The sequence below is a fragment of the Garra rufa genome, chromosome 11 (genome assembly GCF_049309525.1).
Source record: "Garra rufa chromosome 11, GarRuf1.0, whole genome shotgun sequence".
Classification (NCBI taxonomy): domain Eukaryota; kingdom Metazoa; phylum Chordata; class Actinopteri; order Cypriniformes; family Cyprinidae; genus Garra; species Garra rufa.
In genome coordinates, this window is record NC_133371.1 from 2,233,682 (window position 1) to 2,253,858 (window position 20,177).

The 20,177-nt window shown below is 37.8% G+C and overlaps 2 protein-coding genes across 2 annotated transcripts in view; both read left to right on the forward strand.

Moving 5' to 3' along the window:
* Positions 1–751: 751 nt before the first annotated feature.
* On the forward strand, positions 752–4,632 carry rpl35a (ribosomal protein L35a). The gene is made up of 4 exons (XM_073850646.1): positions 752–891; positions 1,583–1,735; positions 2,828–2,972; positions 4,519–4,632. The coding sequence occupies exons 1-4, from the start codon at positions 881–883 to the stop codon at positions 4,540–4,542; spliced, it is 333 nt and encodes a 110-aa protein (XP_073706747.1). The 5' UTR covers positions 752–880; the 3' UTR covers positions 4,543–4,632.
* Positions 4,633–7,442: 2,810 nt separating this feature from the next.
* abcc5 (ATP-binding cassette, sub-family C (CFTR/MRP), member 5) overlaps positions 7,443–20,177 on the forward strand; it is a 51,184-nt gene continuing 38,449 nt past the window's right edge. Inside the window, 2 exon segments of the mRNA XM_073850507.1 lie at positions 7,443–7,498; positions 9,074–9,263. Coding sequence (XP_073706608.1) covers positions 9,144–9,263 — 120 coding nt within the window. The 5' untranslated portion in view covers positions 7,443–7,498; positions 9,074–9,143.

A 20,177-nucleotide genomic window follows, 5' to 3' on the forward strand; every position in this document is an offset into this window, starting at 1 on the left:
TGAAAATAACTTACTTTTTAATACATTCCCTTTTACTTTGTTCCAATTAAACTAATAGGTTTGAATATATGAGGGTATACTGTCCAAAAACTCTGGACTGCTAGTGTATAGTTGTCAAAAAATACAATCGTTAAAATTAAAGCGATTTAAAAAAATGGTTTTATTATTATTACTTTTATTATTTTGCTTTAGTTATTGATAATGCTTTAGGGGCAGCTGGAAACATGGTAGGCTATAATTTGAATGCGGGAGGAAAAAACATTTAAAACGCTTTCATTTTAATCAGGCAGATTTTCAGACACCACTGCTAACATTTTCCCAGCGTTCCTTGCGAGTGGCCTTTTCCTCCATTTTTGAGACTGAATCAGGTGAGCGTTTTAGAGCTCGACTTTTAAAATGTGACATTTTAGTCTTGTGTTATGTAAACTAAATCACAATTCCAACCAGTATTGATGAAAATACACCTAAAGTCCATATTCCGCAAAGTTTAACCTCCTACGATATAAGATGCTTCCGATTTTAAACGGATTGTTGGATCCAGTTGGCTCAGGCTAAACTGAAGCGGAGCTCATTTCAACTCATTACTGTCAAAACATACATTTTACGTTTATCATGCGTGTTAGTTTCTACTCTGACACGCTTGTTTTGAAAGCGTAGTAACAATTATGAACTACGTATAACTTTGTGTAAGAACTTAGCAGCGTAGCATTGAGGAAGATAAACATGCCGCAGCTCCGACGCTAACGTTACTGTATTGCGAATGTACTCAATGTAAACGTGTTAAATAGCACAATGAAGGACTGCGTATTTATTGCCATTCACTCTAAATGTTTTTGTTATTGTTATTTTAGGTTAGAAGCCTGGTCAAATCATCATCATCATGCCTGGAAGGTAAGACATAAGGGCTGTCAGCAATGTAATCTGTACTGATGTGTGATGACAGTAATGCATTTAGTCTTATGAAACCTATAAATGTTCAGAATAAACAATCTGTTGTAATCTTCTGCATGCATTCTGTCAATTAATTGTTCATTTACACAGTTTTAGAAAGTAACGGCCTTTTAGAATAATGGTATGTATATATATATATATATATATATAAAACCTTATTATCTAATTTTTGGTTAGTTTATGCCTCTAGATCAGGGATCCTCAAATCTTACCCTGGAGGTCCAATGCACTGCAGAGTTTAGCTCTAACCCTAATCAAACACACCTGAGAATGCTAATCAAGGTCTTCAGGATCATTAGAGAATCACAGGTAGGTGAGTTTCATCAGGGTTGGAGCTAAACTCTGCAGCGCATTGGACCTCCAGGGTAAGATTTGAGGAACCCTGCTCTAGATAATTGTTTTCCCCCCATTTCATATTCCTGCTGTATTATACTATAAGCCATAAGGCTGATGTATTAAATACCATCTACAACAAACAAGCATTCAGAGTTTTTACTTTATATTTTGTCTAAAGATTCAGTAAATACTTCCATTTTACCAACTATGCTTTGTCAGATTTAAAAGGGTTAAGTGTTGCTTATTGCATATACATGGTTAAAGATAATTGACTTGTTTACCTTTTCTTTATAAGGTTGTGGAGCAAGGCCATCTTTGCTGGCTACAAGCGAGGCCTGAGGAATCAGCGTGAGCACACAGCTCTGCTCAAGCTTGAGGGAGTCTACACCCGCTCAGAGGTCGACTTCTACCTGGGCAAACGTTGTGCCTATATGTACAAGGCAAAAAAGTAAGTGATGCACAGCGAAGTGTTCAATGGACAAGTCACTCAAGACTTTGTGAGATCATGCTTTTGCTGTTATGTCAGCACAGTGTGTCTCTCTGATATTCTAGAAGTTCTTGATGCACTTTATCACTTAATCTAGTATGTTATAACATAAAAGAATTAGCTCAGTTTCAGAACAAAAAATGACAGATAATGTACTCACCCCCTTGTCATCCAAGATGTTCATGTCTGTCTGTCTTCAGTCGTTTTGAGGAAAACATTTCAGGATTTCTCTCCATAGAATGGATATGTATTGTGCCCCTAAGTTTGAACTTGCAAAATGTGGTTTAAAAGCAGCTTCAAAGGGCTCTAAATTATCCCAGGTGAGGAAGAAGTGTCTTATTTAGCGAAACGATTGGTTATTTTCAAAACAAATTGATTTATGTACTTTCTAACCTCAAATGCTTGTCTTGTGTCGTCTCTGCGATGCGCATGCGTTGTCTGTGTAATTTGGGTCAAGACAGTTAGGATATGTTGAAAAACTCCCATCTCGTTTTCAACTTCAAAATCGTCCTAGAAAGCTGCAGAAGTACCAACCCAGTGTTTACAAAGTGAACATACAAAGTAGATCAAACACCCTTTACAAAAAAAAGGTAAAACCGCGTTGTAGGGTGATTGTGAAGTTTAAGACCCTAACTGTCTTGACCCGGATTACACAGACTAGGCATGCACATCAAGAGATGAGACAAGACAAGCATTTGAGGTTAGAAAGTATATAAATCAATTTGTTTCAATAATGATCGTTTCGTTAGATAAGGCCGTTCTTCTCGGTTTGCAGCCCTTTTAAACTGCATTTTGGAAGTTCAAACTCGGGGCACCGTAGAAGTCCATTATATGAAGAGAAATCCTGAAATGTTTTCCTCAAACATAATTTCCTTACGACTGAAGAAAAAAGACATGAACATCTTGGATGACAAGGGGGTGAGTACATTATCTGTAAATGTTCTGTTTGAATGTGGTTGTGAAACTGTTGCATAATTTCTATCAATGGTCTTATTTGGTTTCTGTCCATAGTCAAAAATGATATTTAATGGGAGTTCTCTCTGTTGTCTTAAGGACCACTGCAACACCTGGCGGTAAACCCAACAAGACACGCGTCATCTGGGGTAAAGTCACACGGGCTCATGGAAACAGTGGAATGGTTCGTGCCAAGTTTAGGAGCAACCTTCCCGCAAAGGCTATCGGGCACAGGATTCGTGTGGTAAGGGTCTTAAAGTTTCTTAAAATACCAGTGTCTGTTCTGAAACGCATAATTATTAGTCCAACAGAATTTGTACGGCTGGTTACTTGGTACTGTGTGTTTGAGGTGTGTTATGTCCATTTTCAGTTGCCCAGTACATGCATGCCTTTACACTGTGGCAGTGGCAAAAAAGTATTCAAGACGGTGCTAGTTTAATTTTGGTCTTGCTGATTTTGCACACAATTTCCTGATAATTTACTCACCTCCATGTCTTCCAAAATGTTAATGTCCTTTTTTCAGTTGCAATGACATTAAGGTTTTTGAGGAAAACATTGCAATATTTTCCCCATATAATGGACGTCAATGGTGGCCAACAGGTTGAAGGTCCAAATTGCAATTTCCATGCAGCTTCAAAGGATTCTACACGATCCCAGTCAAGAAATAAGGGTCTTATCCTATAATTTTATAACCACAAATGCTGGTCTTGCACTAGCTAGACCTCACATTGCGTAGTTGTGTTGAAAAGATCATGCGTGATGTAGGCAAAAAAAAGCACCGACCCAGTGTTTACAAGGGGAATGTGAAAAGAAAGTCAAATGCCCTTTATATATAAAAAAAAAAGGTAAAACAAGGATGTAGGCCGATTTTGAAGTTGGAGGAGAAAATGAGATGGAGTTTACCACCCTACCGTACCTGTTTGAAACTGTGTACACAGATGAAGAACTAACCACACTTGACTTTTCCAACATGATTATGTAATGCGTGAAGACACGCATCGCAGAGCTAGTGCAAGATGAGTATTTGTAATTAAAGTATATACTTTTTTCTTTTCTTTTTTTTATTAGAAAGTTGCTGATGGTTTTGCTAGATAAGACACTTTTTTCCCTTGGCTGGGTTTGTGTAGAGCACTTTGAAGCTGCACTGAAACTGGAATTTGGACTTTCAACCTGTTGATCCACATTGATATGGAGAAAAACCCTGGAATGTTTTCCTCAAAAACTTTCATTTCTTTTCGACTGAAAATGAAAGAACGTTTCGGATGATACGAGGTTGAGTAAATTATCAGGAAATTTTGATTCTGAAAGTGAACTAGTCCTTTTAGTTTGTCTGTCGGCATTTTAGAAAGTAGTTTGGTCTTATGAGCTTCATGATGAATTTTTTTTTGTCATTGAAGGTGTATTAATTGAAATTCCTGCAGTGAAGTTTATCAGAAACTGCATTTCTTGCAAATGTGAGTTTAGGTTAGGAGATACGGAAGAAAGTTAATTTCCAAATTCACTGATTGCAACTAGAGCAACTTGGCCTTGAACCTTTGCCTTCCTCGGGGTCACAGCGGGGTTTTGTAGTTCTCTCACATGTGGCAGCTGCTTAGAATAAGAAACAAGCACACCTGAGAAGAGATTTTGGTAGATCTTTGTACTTAATGTGTGACAGGGGTGTCCAAACTAGGTCCTGGAAGTTTCTAGTATGCCTAGTAAGAGCTTGATTAGCTGGTTAACTCTGCAGGACACCGGCCCTCCATTGATGTATTAAACAATTAAAACATTTGTTTTCTTTTGTTTTTCAGATGCTGTACCCATCTCGTGTGTAATATGCTTTTGTGTACAAACAATAAAAAATTGGTCAAAAAAAGATGCCTTTCTGGTCTTTCTTCAGTCTATACAAAGTATTATAGTTTCTGCCACCACATTGAATTTTTGCTAGCTTCTGCAATTTCATGCCTAGTCTTTTTTTTTTTTTTTCTTCAGTAGAGCAATGTTTGAGAAATGTACTGTTGTTTCAAGCCGGATTTGCAGAGGAACTGATGCTCCAGTAAAACAAACTGTAGAAGAACTGAAAAGGGCACAATTAAGGGAAATGGCAGGTTTCATCAACACTTCCTTACTCAACACTGGAGCACTTACAAGAACATTTTGTCTGTGTTTACTCCAGATCAGGATACAGAGAAAGGACATTTGACTTCATGGTAAATAAAAGGAACTGCTGAGCTTGTAAGAAACTGTTCAGTGACATTTACCTGTCTTCATGTGACCGAATATATTTGCGTAGTCTGTTAAAGCAATCTAGAGTGTGAGTTTTATACATTTAATGAGCAGTACATGAAGTGAATCTAGTCAATGCTGCCCACACATACTTTATTTTCATCTTGAAACAAAAATAGTTAGATTTTTAAAGTAAAGCTGGAAAGTGAAATTACTAATATATGTCTGGTAACACTAAAATGTTTATATGTAATATTAGCTTTTAATGAGATTATAAAATTAAGTTATACGTGTATATATATGTATGTATATATACAGGTATGTGCCAAAAAAATTGAATATCGAGGGAAAATCCATTTATTTCAATAATTTTTCAAAAAGTGAAACTTGTATGTTGTATTAGTTCACTACACACAAAGTGAAATATTTCAAGACTTAATTTGTTTCAATTTTAATGATTATGGCTTAAAGACAAAAAAAACATCCAGTATTTCACAAAATTTGAATTTTTCATGTGACAAATAAAAAAATGATCTTAAACACATGTTGGCCTTCTGAAAAGTGTGTTAATGTACTGTATTATGTCCTCAGTATTTTGTTGGGCCACCTTTTGCACTAATTCCAGCATCAAGGCGGCGTGGCATGGAGGCCATCAGCCTTTGACACAGTTGAGGTGTTATGGTAGCCCAAGTTGCTTTGATATTGGCCTTCAGCTCGTCTGCATTTCGGGGTCTCTGTTCCCTCATCTTCCTTTTGACAATACCCCTTAGATTTTCAATGGGGTTTAAGTCAGGCGAGATTGCCGGCCAATCAAGTACAGTTATCCTATGGTACTGGTAGTTTTGGCTTTGTGGGCAGGTGCCAAATCCTGCTGGAAAATAAAATCATATCCAAAAAGCTTATCAGCAGCAGGAAAAAAAAATTCTGGTAGACAGCTGCGTTGTCTTTTATCAAGTCCACAGACAATGGACCCACACCAGCAGATGACATGCTCCCCAAACCATCACTGACTGTGGAAACTTCACACTGGACTTTAAGCAGCTTGACTTTTATGCCTCTCCGGTCTTCCTCCAGACTCTGGGACCTTGATTACCAAATGAAATGCAAAATTTGCTTTCATCTGAAAACAGGACTTGGGACCACTGGGCAGCAGACCAGTACGTTTTCTCCTTAGCCCAGCACAGATGCTTCTGACGTTTTTTTGGTTCAGGAGTGGCTTGATGCATAATCAAGCTTTTTGGAGATGATAATTTTATTTTCCAGCAGGATTTGGCACCTGCCCACAAAGCCAAAACTACCAGTACCTGGTTTAATAGCCATGGGATAACTGTACTTGATTGGCCGGCAAACTCGCCTGACTTAAACCCCATTGAAAATCTATGGGGTATTGTCAAAAGAAAGATGAGGGAACAGAGACCCCGAAATGCAGACGAGCTGAAGGCCAATATCAAAGAAACTTGGGCTACCATAACACCTCAACTGTGTCAAAGGCTGATGGCCTCCATGCCACGCCGCCTTGATGCTGGAATTAGTGCAAAAGGAGGCCCGACATAGTACTGAGGACATAATACAGTATATTAACACACTTTTCAGAAGGCCAACATGTGTTTAAGATCGTTTTTTTTATAAGTCACATGAAATATTCTACTTTTGTAAAATACTGGATTTGTTTTTTTTTGTCTTTAATCCATAATCATCAAAATTGAAAGAAAGGCTTGAAATATTTCACTTTGTGTGTAGTGAACTAATATAACATACAAGTTTAACTATTTGAAACAAATTATTGAAATAAATGGACTTTCCCTCGATATTCTAATTTTTTGGCACATACCTGTATATATACATACATACACAAACACTAGTAAACTAGTAGCTGGTATTAGATTAATATCGTCGTCTGTATATATAGGGAGAGAGAGAGAGAGAGAGAGAGAGAGAGAGAGAGAGAGAGAGAGAGAGAGAGAGAGAGAGATAGATAGAACAAGCACATTTGCTGTATGTGTTAACCTGAATCTACAATGGTTAAGAGTTGTTTTATAATTTAACGTTTTGTTGAAGAAACTGCAGCAAATGTATATATTTTAAATCATGTATGTCTGTATGTAGAGAGTAAATGTATGGACATATTTTTGTTTCTACATGATTCAGCTCTGACCTGGTTAATATGCGCCAGGTGTAATTTCCGATGAAACGGTGAATAATGTCCGCATATTTTGCAGTATCATCATCTCACTGTACTTTCCTGAATTGTAAAATTCCACTCCCGAGCCACATGCTTATTATCACACTGCAATACTAGCGTTTGACTGCAGAGGATGCGCGTCGCCTTCAGTCGCGCAATAAGCCCCGCCCACTGACAGAGCTCTGACGCATTCACTGGTAAGAGAATTGTGGGTAGTGTAGTTCCAACAAATCGGCACTCAAACGATTTGAACGCGCAGCGGACACACGTTACACTACATTTCCCATAACGGCTTACATCTGAGTCCTTCAAATAGCTGGTTTATAACGAAGTTGTTTTGCTCCATCCACTGTTGAAGATCTGCAGACCAACCGGAGGAACAGGTATCTGCTGCAGCGGACACTTTTATCTTTTATTCTTTATGTAAAATAAGATTTGTAATGTAGTGTACTTTGCATGTTACACTTATGCAATTATTAAATCATAATTTAAAAAAGGAGTTTAAAGTGTTACTGATTTTAGCATCATTTGACATGTCATGGGAAAATACTATGTTGACTGGTAAGAAGATTAACGTTAAATAATCAAAACGCGTCTTTCACGTGAATATGCGCTAGTGTGACGGACATCTTCTTTTTCGGTGTCTTATATCCTGATGTCGGTGACATCTATTGTCTCGGTAACGTTACAGTTCTTATGATGCACTCTATGTAGACGGAATATCGAAATGCGATTATGCAGATGATAATATTGATAATGCGTGATGTTTAATTATAATACACATCAGGGTATATATGTGATACAGGATTGTTATCCTAGAAAGCCATTAATAAGATTATTACAGTAGTGGGATGTTTTAAGATGTGCACTTTGCCATGGTAATACTACTACTAATAAAAAAAAATAAAACAGATCCCGTTTGGCTAACGTTAAATATATATCTCGTCGTGCTTTGTTTAGTCTAAAAAAAAAGCCTGTAACAATTAGATGTCCCTGAGTAAAACCCGTGTGGTTAGTTGTTTTCAGTCCTCTGTTCGGGAACTGTTTGTTCTCTTCTGGTTAGAGGAGATGCAAGGCCTATTAACGTTACACTCAAAAAAACATGAGAAAGGCTTAAAGCTTTAACAAGCGGTGTCCAGTGTCATCTAATGTAGGCGTAATTTTTGTTTTTATTGTGTCTTCCGAGAATAAAGCTATTAGTCAAAGCGTAAAAGCCTAATAAATGCCGCTCTTTAGCTATATAGATCAATATATTAATGTGTATATTCATTCACGACAGCTGTCCGGTAATGTCAAAATAATGACCGTGTGTTAAAACCTACTGAGCTGTCTGCATAGTGCATAGTCAACATCGTTAGGTCACTTTTTTTTCATCGCAGGTGGGTAAATCACGTGAAACATGTCAAGAACATGTTTAGGCATGTCACATAATAGAAACAAAAGCCATGCATTTTGCCTAAAGCAAACAAAGGATGACTGAGAGGTTTTGCTTTATGATATTATTAGATAGAAACATTCATTTATTTACTGTAATGCAGTAAAAATGGCTTAAAATTATCATTTTGGGTGAAAATTTGGTTAGTTGTCATAAAAGCACAATATCTTTATGGTTCTTTTAATCTGATTTTGGCTTGAAATGTGACGTTTTCTCAAAATTCAACAAGGAATGTACAGGTATTAGGATGGCATACTGTGAGGCAACTGAAGGTGCCTACTAAAACTGACCTTTTGTTGATGTCATTAGACACCTACTAGAATAATATTGGGCAAGCATGCCAATTTTAATGTTTGTCCATACAGTAGTTTACATACAACAATACAATCTTGTGAGACTTCAAAGTAGGCTTAATTTGGATAAAATGTGATTTGTACATATAATGTGCTTGATCGATGCTGACTAAATAACAGTAAATAACATTTCCATTTATATTAACCCATCTCTTCTCTCATCTCTTCAGATTTGCTGACTTTGACAAGATAAAGCTCAGAGTTGAAGCAACAAAAGCGCTCCTATGTTGGTAAAAGAAGATGAAAGGACATGATTTGGGAAAGGACTGTCTGGCATCTGGTTCTGCGTACAGGGCCGTACCGTCCAAAGAGACCTTACCCGGAACTGAAGCAGACCATTACGAGCTGTCTAAAGTGCAGGTTAGTCAATCATATGCGACGTGATTTTTTTCATAATTAATTATTAGAAATCAATTCCTTGAATGTCCTTCCGAAAGTGCTCAACTCTAAAAACTCTTAAACTCTTGAATGGGAATAATTTGTTCAACTAATCTAATTCTATGAGAATAGGGAAGTCCACACTAGAGCTATAACATAACGACACGCCAGAGCAATTTTTCGAATTGTTTTTTTTCCAGCTGATGAACAATAATAATAAAAAAAAGCCAATCGAAATCATTACACTTCAAAGAACTTGAGCATTTAAAGCAGACGACGACAAAACTGCTTTTTGTGTTATTGTTCCTTGGTGTGGACATTTTTGTTATAGGCCTTTTTTCAGAATTAATTCTATTTAAAAAAAAAATACTTTGTTATTATTACCTGTACTACACTTTACTTTAAAAAGTATTGAAAGAATTAAACTGAAATGATCAGGTATAATCCAAATTTTTCTTCCTAATATATTTTACACGGCATACACGACATACTAAATCTGGTTTGAAAACACCCTAAATATATTGCATGCCCAATTGAGTGATGTTTTTCAAAAGTGTTTGCAAGTCATGTGCTGGATTGCATAGTTCACTCAAAAATGAAAATTCAGTCATTATATCCTCACACTAATCCCTGTTTGACTTTTTGTCTTATGTGGAACAGTTTTTGTTCATACAATGGAAGTCAGAGAGATCCAAAACAACACTGGACTACATTGGCGTTCATTGTGTTTGCAAAAAAAAACACACCCAAAGATATATTTCAGAAGTCATACAGGTTTGGAACTGCATGAGTGTGCATAAATGATGACAGGATTTAGATTTTTTTGTGTGAACTAACCCAGCAACATAACCATTAAAATGCTGCAGCTGTTTTTTGTGTTCATAAAGGTAGGTAAACCCTTTGTCGTGTCATTTGTTTTGTTGCGCTCCTGCCGTCAGCATTTTGTCAGCATGTTAAGAGAGGGTCCTGTGCTACCCACAGTTTTCTTTGTCTTTTTCCATCATGCTACCTTTCTGTCTGTCTCTCTCTCTCTCTTTCTCTGTGTGTCTCTCAGCCACTCAGCGCATCACTAGTGATGCCGTGGGTGCAGGCTGTGCTTTTGATTGGCTGCTCAACCTGTATTTTGAAGCTGGATCTGTTTACATAATCTAGCCCCGCCTTATTTGGCATGACAGCCAATTGCGATCCTAGGTTCCGGTGATGCGTGCAGCAGCCTAGCCTGCTGATAGGCCGATACCCCCCTCAGAGCTCAGGCAAGCTGTATGTTTGTGCAACGTGAGCGCATTAGAGGGACATGGGAAGAGTGCTGAAGTAGGGAGGGGGACGTCCTGCACGTGCTGAGGAGCGTTCACGGCAGACTTCTCTCATTCATCTAATCTAGCCAGAGATGTCAAATTCTTCACAGTTTCTCGCTTATTTTGCAGCACAAGGCTGACTTGCCTTGAGGCGCTTTTACATGAATGTTATGTAAATAATGTGTGGCATTACACTATGTATGTAATGCACACAAAAGTACTGTTACAAAGTTTTTTTCTGTCCATTTCTTCATATTTTCTAGTTCCTGAGCCGTTGTTCCCAGCGTGCCTTTGGTTTCTAGATCGTTGTGTTCTCTGCATTCTGATCAGTCCCAGATAAGGTTTTTTTCCAGCCTGTTTCCCATGAGAGCTTGTGACAGAGTTGCTAAAGCTGTGCTGATTCGTGAGGCAGCTGGCTGACAGGAGGAAATTAGCTTGTGTATTTCTGTGCATTTGAAATGTCCTCAGCCCATTTCTGTCAAAAAGCATTTCTGTCAAAAAAACATATGGTCCAGTCACAGAATTTTGCAAAAGTTGACAGAAATGTATTAATGTTGTACAGCAGAATGTACTTGTCAAAGTAATAGTAATGTAAGCTATAAAAAAGTAACATTATGAAATATCACACAATGTTATTATTTTTTTCCATGTTTTAATTTATAAAAGTTAATCTATGTTGTGCAGCACTTTGTTTGGCAAAAATTTGATAACGCATTTGTATTCATAAAACACAGAATCCATGTTATACTTAACGTTTTTATAAATGGAAAAAGTTTTATGAATTCAATTGATTAGACATGCTTTTTTATCAGTAAAACATGGTAGCCATTAGGGATGTAACAAAGCACATCCAACCTGGATGAAAATCGAAAAAGGTTTGTGACAATTCAAGTCAAGATTAAACCGATCACGATACGACTGAGGTGGAGGTTTATATGGATATATCTGTTTAATGCATATTAAAGTAGCATTTATTAAAGAGCTGATTTATTTACAGCAGTAACCAAGGAAACGCTACATTGCTGCTGGTCCATAAGCGCCACCTGCTGTCAGAGAGTGAATTTGCATGCAGTGGAAAATGGAATTTAAGGACAAAAAATAAAACCGATTTCTTATGGCATACAAACATATGCAAATGTATAAATGAATCTGATCATGTGGACAGAATCCATTAAAATCTGCTTTATTGTTTTGTTATTATGACAAAATATGGAGTCTGGGGTCATACATTTTTATTCATACTAGGGATTTAATCATTCACTCATCACATGATGCGATACGATTATTATACTGATTTTATGATGAAATTTCCTCACACTTGTTTTTTTAACAAAATGGGATTTAAGACAAATTATATGTAGGGTTCGGTATTGTTTCAATTTTGTCGTTTTCGGATTCTGCTTATCCATTCTGATTCTTAACGATTCCTAGTTTCGATTCCAGTAACATAAAAAATAAGGTCAAACATTTTCATTCTGTATTTTTTACAAAGCTTTCTGTTGCAGCTGAATAACATGAGCAGAAATCAGCTGCCTACAGATCACTTCCTAAAAGGAACTTTTGTCTATGGTTTTAACAAAAAATACCACAGCAAAAACAAATAGAATAATAGAGACAGCAGTCAGTAATTAAAATAGGAACAAGCAAATAAATTGGCAGTAGCATAAATAAATACAACTGAACAAATTACAGGTACAGAAATTTAAATCAAAAGTTTGAAAACCCTGCATAGTTTTCTTTTCATAAATAAAGATCTATCCTCAGTAAAGTTACAAAAGATATTCAGTCAAGATCAGTGAATGCTCTTTTTGTTCTTGGATTAACATTAATGACAGGCAATGCTTCAATTAGGCTGCTGTCACTTTAACACTGAACGCACACGGATCTAAAAAAAACTGTTACACGTGTTTTCTTTCAAGTTGTTTTTTCTAACATAAAACAAAATCCTGGAAAAAAGCTGATTTGTTGCAATTAGTGGAGATCAAAATTAAAAAATAATCTACAAATACTTTTTTTTTCTCGAAAGTATTGTTAATCTTCATCGCTGAAAATTTGAAGGGATATTAGCTGTAGGTATATTACTGTTGTACCAACATGTTTGATAAAATATCCACATAAAATACAACTACTTTCTCAGACTGCACTGGTGTGATCTTGGTCCAGTCTTCTTCCACTCTCTTCCATAGTTTGTTAGCTGTAGTGGGTTTCTTAGACATACATTTGTTGCCAAGGATTTTCCAGAGATTTTCAATCTGGTTTAGATCAGGACTCTGGCCTGGCCATTTCATTATTTCAATGGTCTTAGCTTTAAGGAACTGCTTTACTTGTTTTGCAGTGTGATGGGGCATTGTCTTTCAGGCTGATTGCGAGATGTTTGCAAAGAAGGAACTGCATGTTGCCGCAGGAGGTTCTGATGAACATTTGCATTCGCCTTGCTATGTATCTGTATAAGAGGCCCAACTCCTGCTGCAAAGAACATCCTCCAAACCATGACACTTCCTCTTCCACCTTTCACTGACTTGTTTACACACTTAAGCTTCAGTTTTTCCTCAGTTTGACGGCGAATAAAATGTTTCCCATCAAACCCAAATAAATGAAACTTTCAAGCTCTCAAGTCTGAACTTTGGACCAGTTATCCTCTCTCCACACAACATGTTCCTCAGCATAGGTGAGCTTAGCCTTTTGATTCTTTTTGTTGATGAGAGGCTTGGTCACTCCAGAGTGCACTTTCAGTCTGACTTTTCTCAAACATGCCGAGACAGATCCTTACACAATTCCAGCTGTAGTGTTGAACCGATTCCTCATTGAGAGTCTCTGCATTGTCCTGTCTTTATGTGCATTTTTCTTACATTGACGACCAGCCTTTTTGGGGACTTGAATGAATTAGTGTCAATGTAAACCTGCAATATTTGAGAAATCACAGAATGAGCAATTTCACTTGCCATGAATAAAAGGGTCATCTCTTTGGCCTTCATCTGGACAACACTCCTGTTGCAGAGTTTTAGTCACCTTAGAGCGGCCCGCCAACACAGACGACATTACAGTATTAGTTTGGTGAGTAAACAAAAACAAGTTACTAGCCAATGACATTTTCTATTACCAAGGTATGCGTAGATGGTTGTTCATGTACGTTAATGTTAACAAATGGATGCTTATTGTAAATGTTACCATATTTAATTATTTTGACAGGGTTGTATAAGCTGCTTAAAGTGCTTGAAGTACTTGAATTTGACTTTTTGAAATGTAAGGCCTGGAAAGCCCTTGAAAAAAGCTATATTCCTGAAGTGGTACTTGAGCAGTGCTTGAATTATTGAAGGACAATGTATCTGTAATAAGCACATATCTTTTCACGCAATTAAAATTAGTTTTTTTTTTTTGCTTATTTCAATTAATGTCATAAAACGATCATGCTAAACCAGCAGTAGTTCTGACAGTGTTGTGTAAACATGGCTGAAGATGCAATAAGAGAAACAGACGAGCCAAATCAATTGAGTCGTTTATGCTGGAACCGCTCTGAGTGATTAAAACTCGTGACTTTTCATTACAAGTGATTCACTAGCAAAAATCTGATCAAATGAAAAGAGCCATTCATTTTTGAATTTCAACATTGCTTGTAGTGATTTTACAAACATGTTGGATCGCAACATGATTCACTGTTTCGCAAAATCATGTATCGCAAATCATTTGATTCAGATCCGGACTTCGTAGCGGGTTTGCGAATCATTTGATTTAAATCGGAACTTCACATATCGTGAATCATTTGATTCAGATCGGGACTTAAGAACTGGTTCCTGAATCATTCAGTGAATTGAATGATTTGCGCTTCGGTCCTGATCTTAAATGATGCTTTATGAATCATTATTCAGATTGGGACTTCAGAGTGTGGATTGCGAATCATTTGATTCAGATCGGAACTTCAAAGCGGGTTCGCAAATCTATTTGATTCAGATCGGAACTTTGCATATAATCAATTGATTTAGATCGGAACTTCAAGTTGTGTATCGCAAATCATTTGATTCAGATTGGGACTTCAGAGGGGGTTCTTGAATCATTACGTGAATTAAATGATTTGCGATCCACGCTCCGAGTCCTGATCTGAAATGACGGTTTGAGAATCATTATTCAGATTGGGACTTTGGAGCGTGGATAGTGAATCATTTGATTCAGATTGGAACTTCAGAGCGGGTTCGCAAATCTTTTGCTTTAGATTGGAACCCAAGAGCACAGATGACGAATCATTTCATTTAGGTCAGAGCTTTGTCTATAATGAATCAATTGATTTAGATCAGAACATCGAGTATCATGAATCATTTGATTGAATCATTCTGCAAATTGAATAATTCGTGATCTGCGCTCCGAGTCCTGATCTGAAATTATGGTTTGCCAATCATTATTCAGATCAGGATTTTAAAGCATGGATCGCGAATCATTTGATTCAGATCGGGACTTCTGAGCAGGTTTGCAAATGTTTTGCTTTAGGTCGGAACCTAGGAGCGTGGATCGCGAATCATTTGATGTAGATCGGGACTTCGGAGCGTGGAACGCAAATCATTTGCTTTAGATTGGAACTTAGGAGCGCGGATCATGAATCATTTGATTTAGATCGGAACTTCTAAGCGGGTTCGCAAATGTTTTGCTTTAGATCAGAACCTAGGAGCGCGGATTGTGAATTATTTGATTCAGATCGGAACTTCGGAGCGTGGAACGCGAATCATTTGATTTAGATCAGAAATTCTGAGAGGGTTTGCAAATGTTTTGCTTTAGATCGGAACCAAGAAACGCAGATCATGAATCATTTGATTCAGATCAGGACTTCGGAGCTTGGATTGTGAATCATTTGATTCAGATCGGGACTTGTGAGCAGGTTCGCAAATGTTTTGCTTTAGAATGGAACCTAGGACCGCAGATTGTGAATCATTTGAATTAAATCAGAACTTCTGAGCGGGTTCGCAAATCTTTTGTTTTAGATTGAAACCTGGGAGCACGGATCTTGAATTATTTGATTCAAATCAGGACTTAAAAGTTGTTTTGCGCATTTTTTTTTTTTTGATCTCTGAGTGAAGTCATTGAAAATTAAATGTTGTGCTTGAAAGGTCCATGGGAGATGGGAAAAAGAGACATGGGAGAGTATTATGCATTCTCAACATATTTGTTTTGTAAAAAACCTTACCTTAAGGTCTTACTTAACAGTGTACAACAAAACAAAAATATTTTTTATGGAAATTTAATTTCTGCAATATTTAAAACCTTTAAATAACTGGGGGAAATCAACCCATGGCAACAGTTTAAAAGTAGAGCAATTCTGTGGGGGAAAACGCGGACTTGGCAACCCTGCATCCAACACGAGCTGCTGGAGTTAATGTCATTGCACACATGAGTACGAAATTTTCGTCTGAGATTTTTGCACCTAAAAAAAAAATACAGGTTATGTTAATCGAGTTTACACACTGCCTCTGAAACTTTCGTCCGTCATAAAAAAATTTGGATCGTGTTTGATTTTCTGCATTTTCGCATCCATAATAAGCATTTTGAGAAGGATGGCGAATATGAGAAAACTTTAAAAAAATGCATACGAAAATCGGACTCAGTGTACAATGACCTTTAGATTTGAATGATCACGGGTCGAAAGTAAAGAGAGATGACAAAAATAGACTGGAGGATTTGCTGCAATCTTGTACTCACTGACAAATATCTATTATAAGATGTGCTGCTCCCTTTACACAGAGTGTGCGTTATCGCAAAATCGAAAGTAAAAGTAAACAGCGCAAGCACTCATTTAAAAGCGATTTCTATACCCTGCATATTGAAAGTGCGAAAATTATATACAATATTAGAATATTTGCGGGTGCGCCGATAAGAAAAAAATATGGAGCTCAACTAAATATCGCGCCAATTTTGTGATGCTATGTTGCTATGTAGTGTGGGGCTCGGGTCGGGTGGGCCAAGCTTCTGATTGGGTGGCCGTGGAGCCGGGCCTGTAAGGAACTATAGAACTAAGAGCATTCTAGAAAGAGCTTTGTGATTGGATGGAAATTTCAAGCATCATGCAAGGACATGCAACTGATATAAATATTGGTTGGACGTTAATGTGGGAATATTTGGCCGCTATTCGCAGAGAATTTAGTAACGTCAATGATTCTAATAAGCTCAGGCCGGTCGCTTTCGCCTAGCGCCCGCTCAATTTGTGTCCGCTGTGTAAATCCTTCAGCCGGCCGACCGGGAAAAGTCTCGGTCGTCCCGATTGCCACTCCGCCTCTGGTATAGGCTACAGGCCCGACCTTTCTTCATGATGTTTCACCAGTCGTTTAATGGCCACTCCCCTTTTACTTACCACCTGCAAAGCTGATACGAATATGTTTTACTTTTTTATTTACAACAAGATATATAGTATAAGGACAGGTATTCAGACCACAACCGAACGTTTGAAGAAAATGTAATGCCTTATTTAGAATTAGCTATTATTGATGTAAATGCAGCCGTTCAAGGCACATAATTGATTTATTACGGTATTGACGGTATTAGAAAATCCATGTCGTGGCGCAATGTCACACCGGTGCTGACTATGACACCGGTGTACCGCCCACCCCTAATGAACCCTACCATATTTAGTGCTCTCGGAATTGCTTTTTATGTTTATTCCTTTTATTTCTCATGATGGGAGATTGTAGATGAGCAGCTGACTTCAGTTGAGTGTAGTTTGTTTGATAATATCACTGGCGATGTTTGAAGATGACCACCCTGCTTTTAAACTTAGAGGCTTTAAAGTACATGCTGTTCTTTTAGTGAGCTAATCCGGCTGGCTTTTTCTGCCTCCCTGAGTTTTAAAACATTTTTGAGTCTGCCTTTGCTTACACACACATATACGCAGACACACACTCTGACTGCTCGCAGCACTTAGCCTGGATGTCAGCAGAATACGCCACAGCCCCGTCACCAAGGGCAACGGCCCATATAATCGGCTGTTGTCTCAGCTGGCTGCGGGCAGCACAAACTTTATTGTTGGCTGGCCTGTTATAAAATACTTTGTCTGTTAGAGTAGTCTTTGGCACATGTCGTAGTGTGCAGCTGCATGTGAGGTCAAGTACATTGGTCACACTTGAGTTTGGGGACCAATTCTTACTATTAACTAACTATTAACTTTGACTTTTCCCTCAGTAAACTCTTAATATGCTGCTTATCAATAGGGATGTGCAATAAGTATCCATGTATAGCCAACGATAAAATACATTACAGTTACATATGAAGCAGCTACCGATGTGATGCAATATCAAGGCTCGACATTAAAGGAACACTCCACTTTTTTTGGAAATAGGCTCATTCTCCAACTCCCCCCGAGTTAATAAGTTGAGTTTTACCGTTTTGAAATCCATTCAGCCGTTCTCCTGTTCTGGCGATATCACTTTTAGCATAGCTTAGCATAGATCATTGAATCCTATTAGACCAATAGCATCGCGTTCAAAAATGACCAACGAGTTTCGATATTTGTCCGATTTAAAACTTGACTCTTCTGTAGTTATATCGTGTACTAAGACGGAATTTCAGGTGCTGCGTGATATTACTGCGCCTGCTGCGACCATATTACGGCAACAAACATCCTTGACTATTACACCAGAATCTTAATCTTATCGGCCTAGAAAATTGCAGCTTTACATTTTCCGTCGGTTTTAGTACACGATATAACTACAGAAGAGTCAAGTTTTAAATAGTACATACACATACATTGGGGCTAAAGACACAATTTACAAGATAATTAATAGATGACTGACTTTTCAATTTGTTCACATGACATGATTCGATTCAGATAGTAAATATCATATTTTATTATGGTGGTTGTCCACCAAAGATTTATAATGAAACCATTATATTTAAAAACATGATAAGACATATCATGTACAAATATAATTTGTTACTACTGTAAATCTATATTAAATTATTATAGGATCTCCTTCAGTACTTTCAGAAATTTTACTTTTAAAAATGATTTTCTTTCTATATTTTAAATTACATTTTAAATTAACATTTTAATGACAGTAGCCTATATTTATTTATTTTTTGATTCTTGTATTTATCAGAATAAGCAGAAAATAGTACAAACATTGCTAACGGGATTGTTTTGAACAAGTGTAACTACGACATTATTTATAAAACCCCACAAAAACATTATTTTGTGCTGGTGAGTCGTTTAAGCCGTGATTGCATATGCATATGATACACGAAATAGTTTTTTTTTTATGTTAATCAGGTCAATTTTGATGAAGAGCAATGCACTGTGGCTTTAATCCAGCGTAAGCGGTGCAGCAAAAATAGACTCGGCGCCAAAACGATCGCGGCACTGGCGCTTCTGCTCTGCTCCTGCTGTGCGCTGCCGCGCCGCCTCTGCGTGCGGTGTGAATGCTCTAATCTGTTAACATGGGCGCCGAAAAAAAAATACGCGCTGCTTACGCGTGCAGTGTGAAACCGGCGTCACACTAGACTTTGAGCATGCGAAATTCCGTCATGATATGACGTCATGCTCTGCAGCTTCTTTTTTAAAAGTGAAATTCAGCAAATGACACTAATAATACATTTAAATGTAAAAACATACAATCTACTACACTTTACCGCAGTCCTGCAGTTTTAAATGTTTAAATTTAAGGTTCTTTTCATTCAGCTAGAGGTCATGCTGTGACGTATCGATCTCCTGTTGGTCACACAGAGTCATGTGATGCGAATTCGTTGGTCAGAGTTCACCAAGTTTGAACTTTCAAATGCAGCGAAATTCGAAAATATTTCACACGGGCTTGTGTTTCCGGTCTAACGCATTCGCATGCGTATGAATGGAAGTCAGTGGAACGAAAAGTGCAGTGTGACCGCGCCTTAAGGAGATCAACTGAGGTGCAACAGCGGACCAACGTGCTGCCAAGCCATTCACTTTCCCTTTCATGGACGGAGCCCCATCTGTCACAAGCATGCACACATGCTTCATATCCAGACCACTGTCTTTAAAAATGGCGGAAATTTTCCCAAAGACTATATCGCCAGTTGTGTGTCCTTCTAACGGCAGTAGGCCGAGCAGCTCCTCTTGGAAGCGTTTGCCATCAAAAAAACGGACATATATGCACAACTGAGCAGTATCAGTTTTGTCTGTGGACTCATCTACTGCTATAGACATAGTATCAGCTTTCATCAGGTCTCCTAACAGCGTTTCATACACATCTGCAGCAAGAATTTCAACCCTACGAATGTTTGAAATATCTGACAAGGGTACGCTTTCATAGCAGATACCATGCTCATTTTAATTTTATCGTCATTTATCCCCTCATCCACGACAGCCAGCATACAGTCCTTCATGGTTTCAGAGTCTGTGAATGGCCTTTTCTTTTTTGCCAGTATCCAGGAAACACGAAGGGATGCTGCAGTAGCTCTCTCTTGGGCTGTGAATGACCGCACCATGGTAGTACTGCTCCGGTTGTAAGATGCAATCAAACTCTGCACTTTTGCAGCCCTCTCTTGAGATCCCTCTGGAAAATTGGTGCAAAAAGTGTGGTGTTTCTCAACATGATGCCTCCGCACATTGTAATCTTTAAGTACTCCAATGCACTCATTACAAATTAAACACATT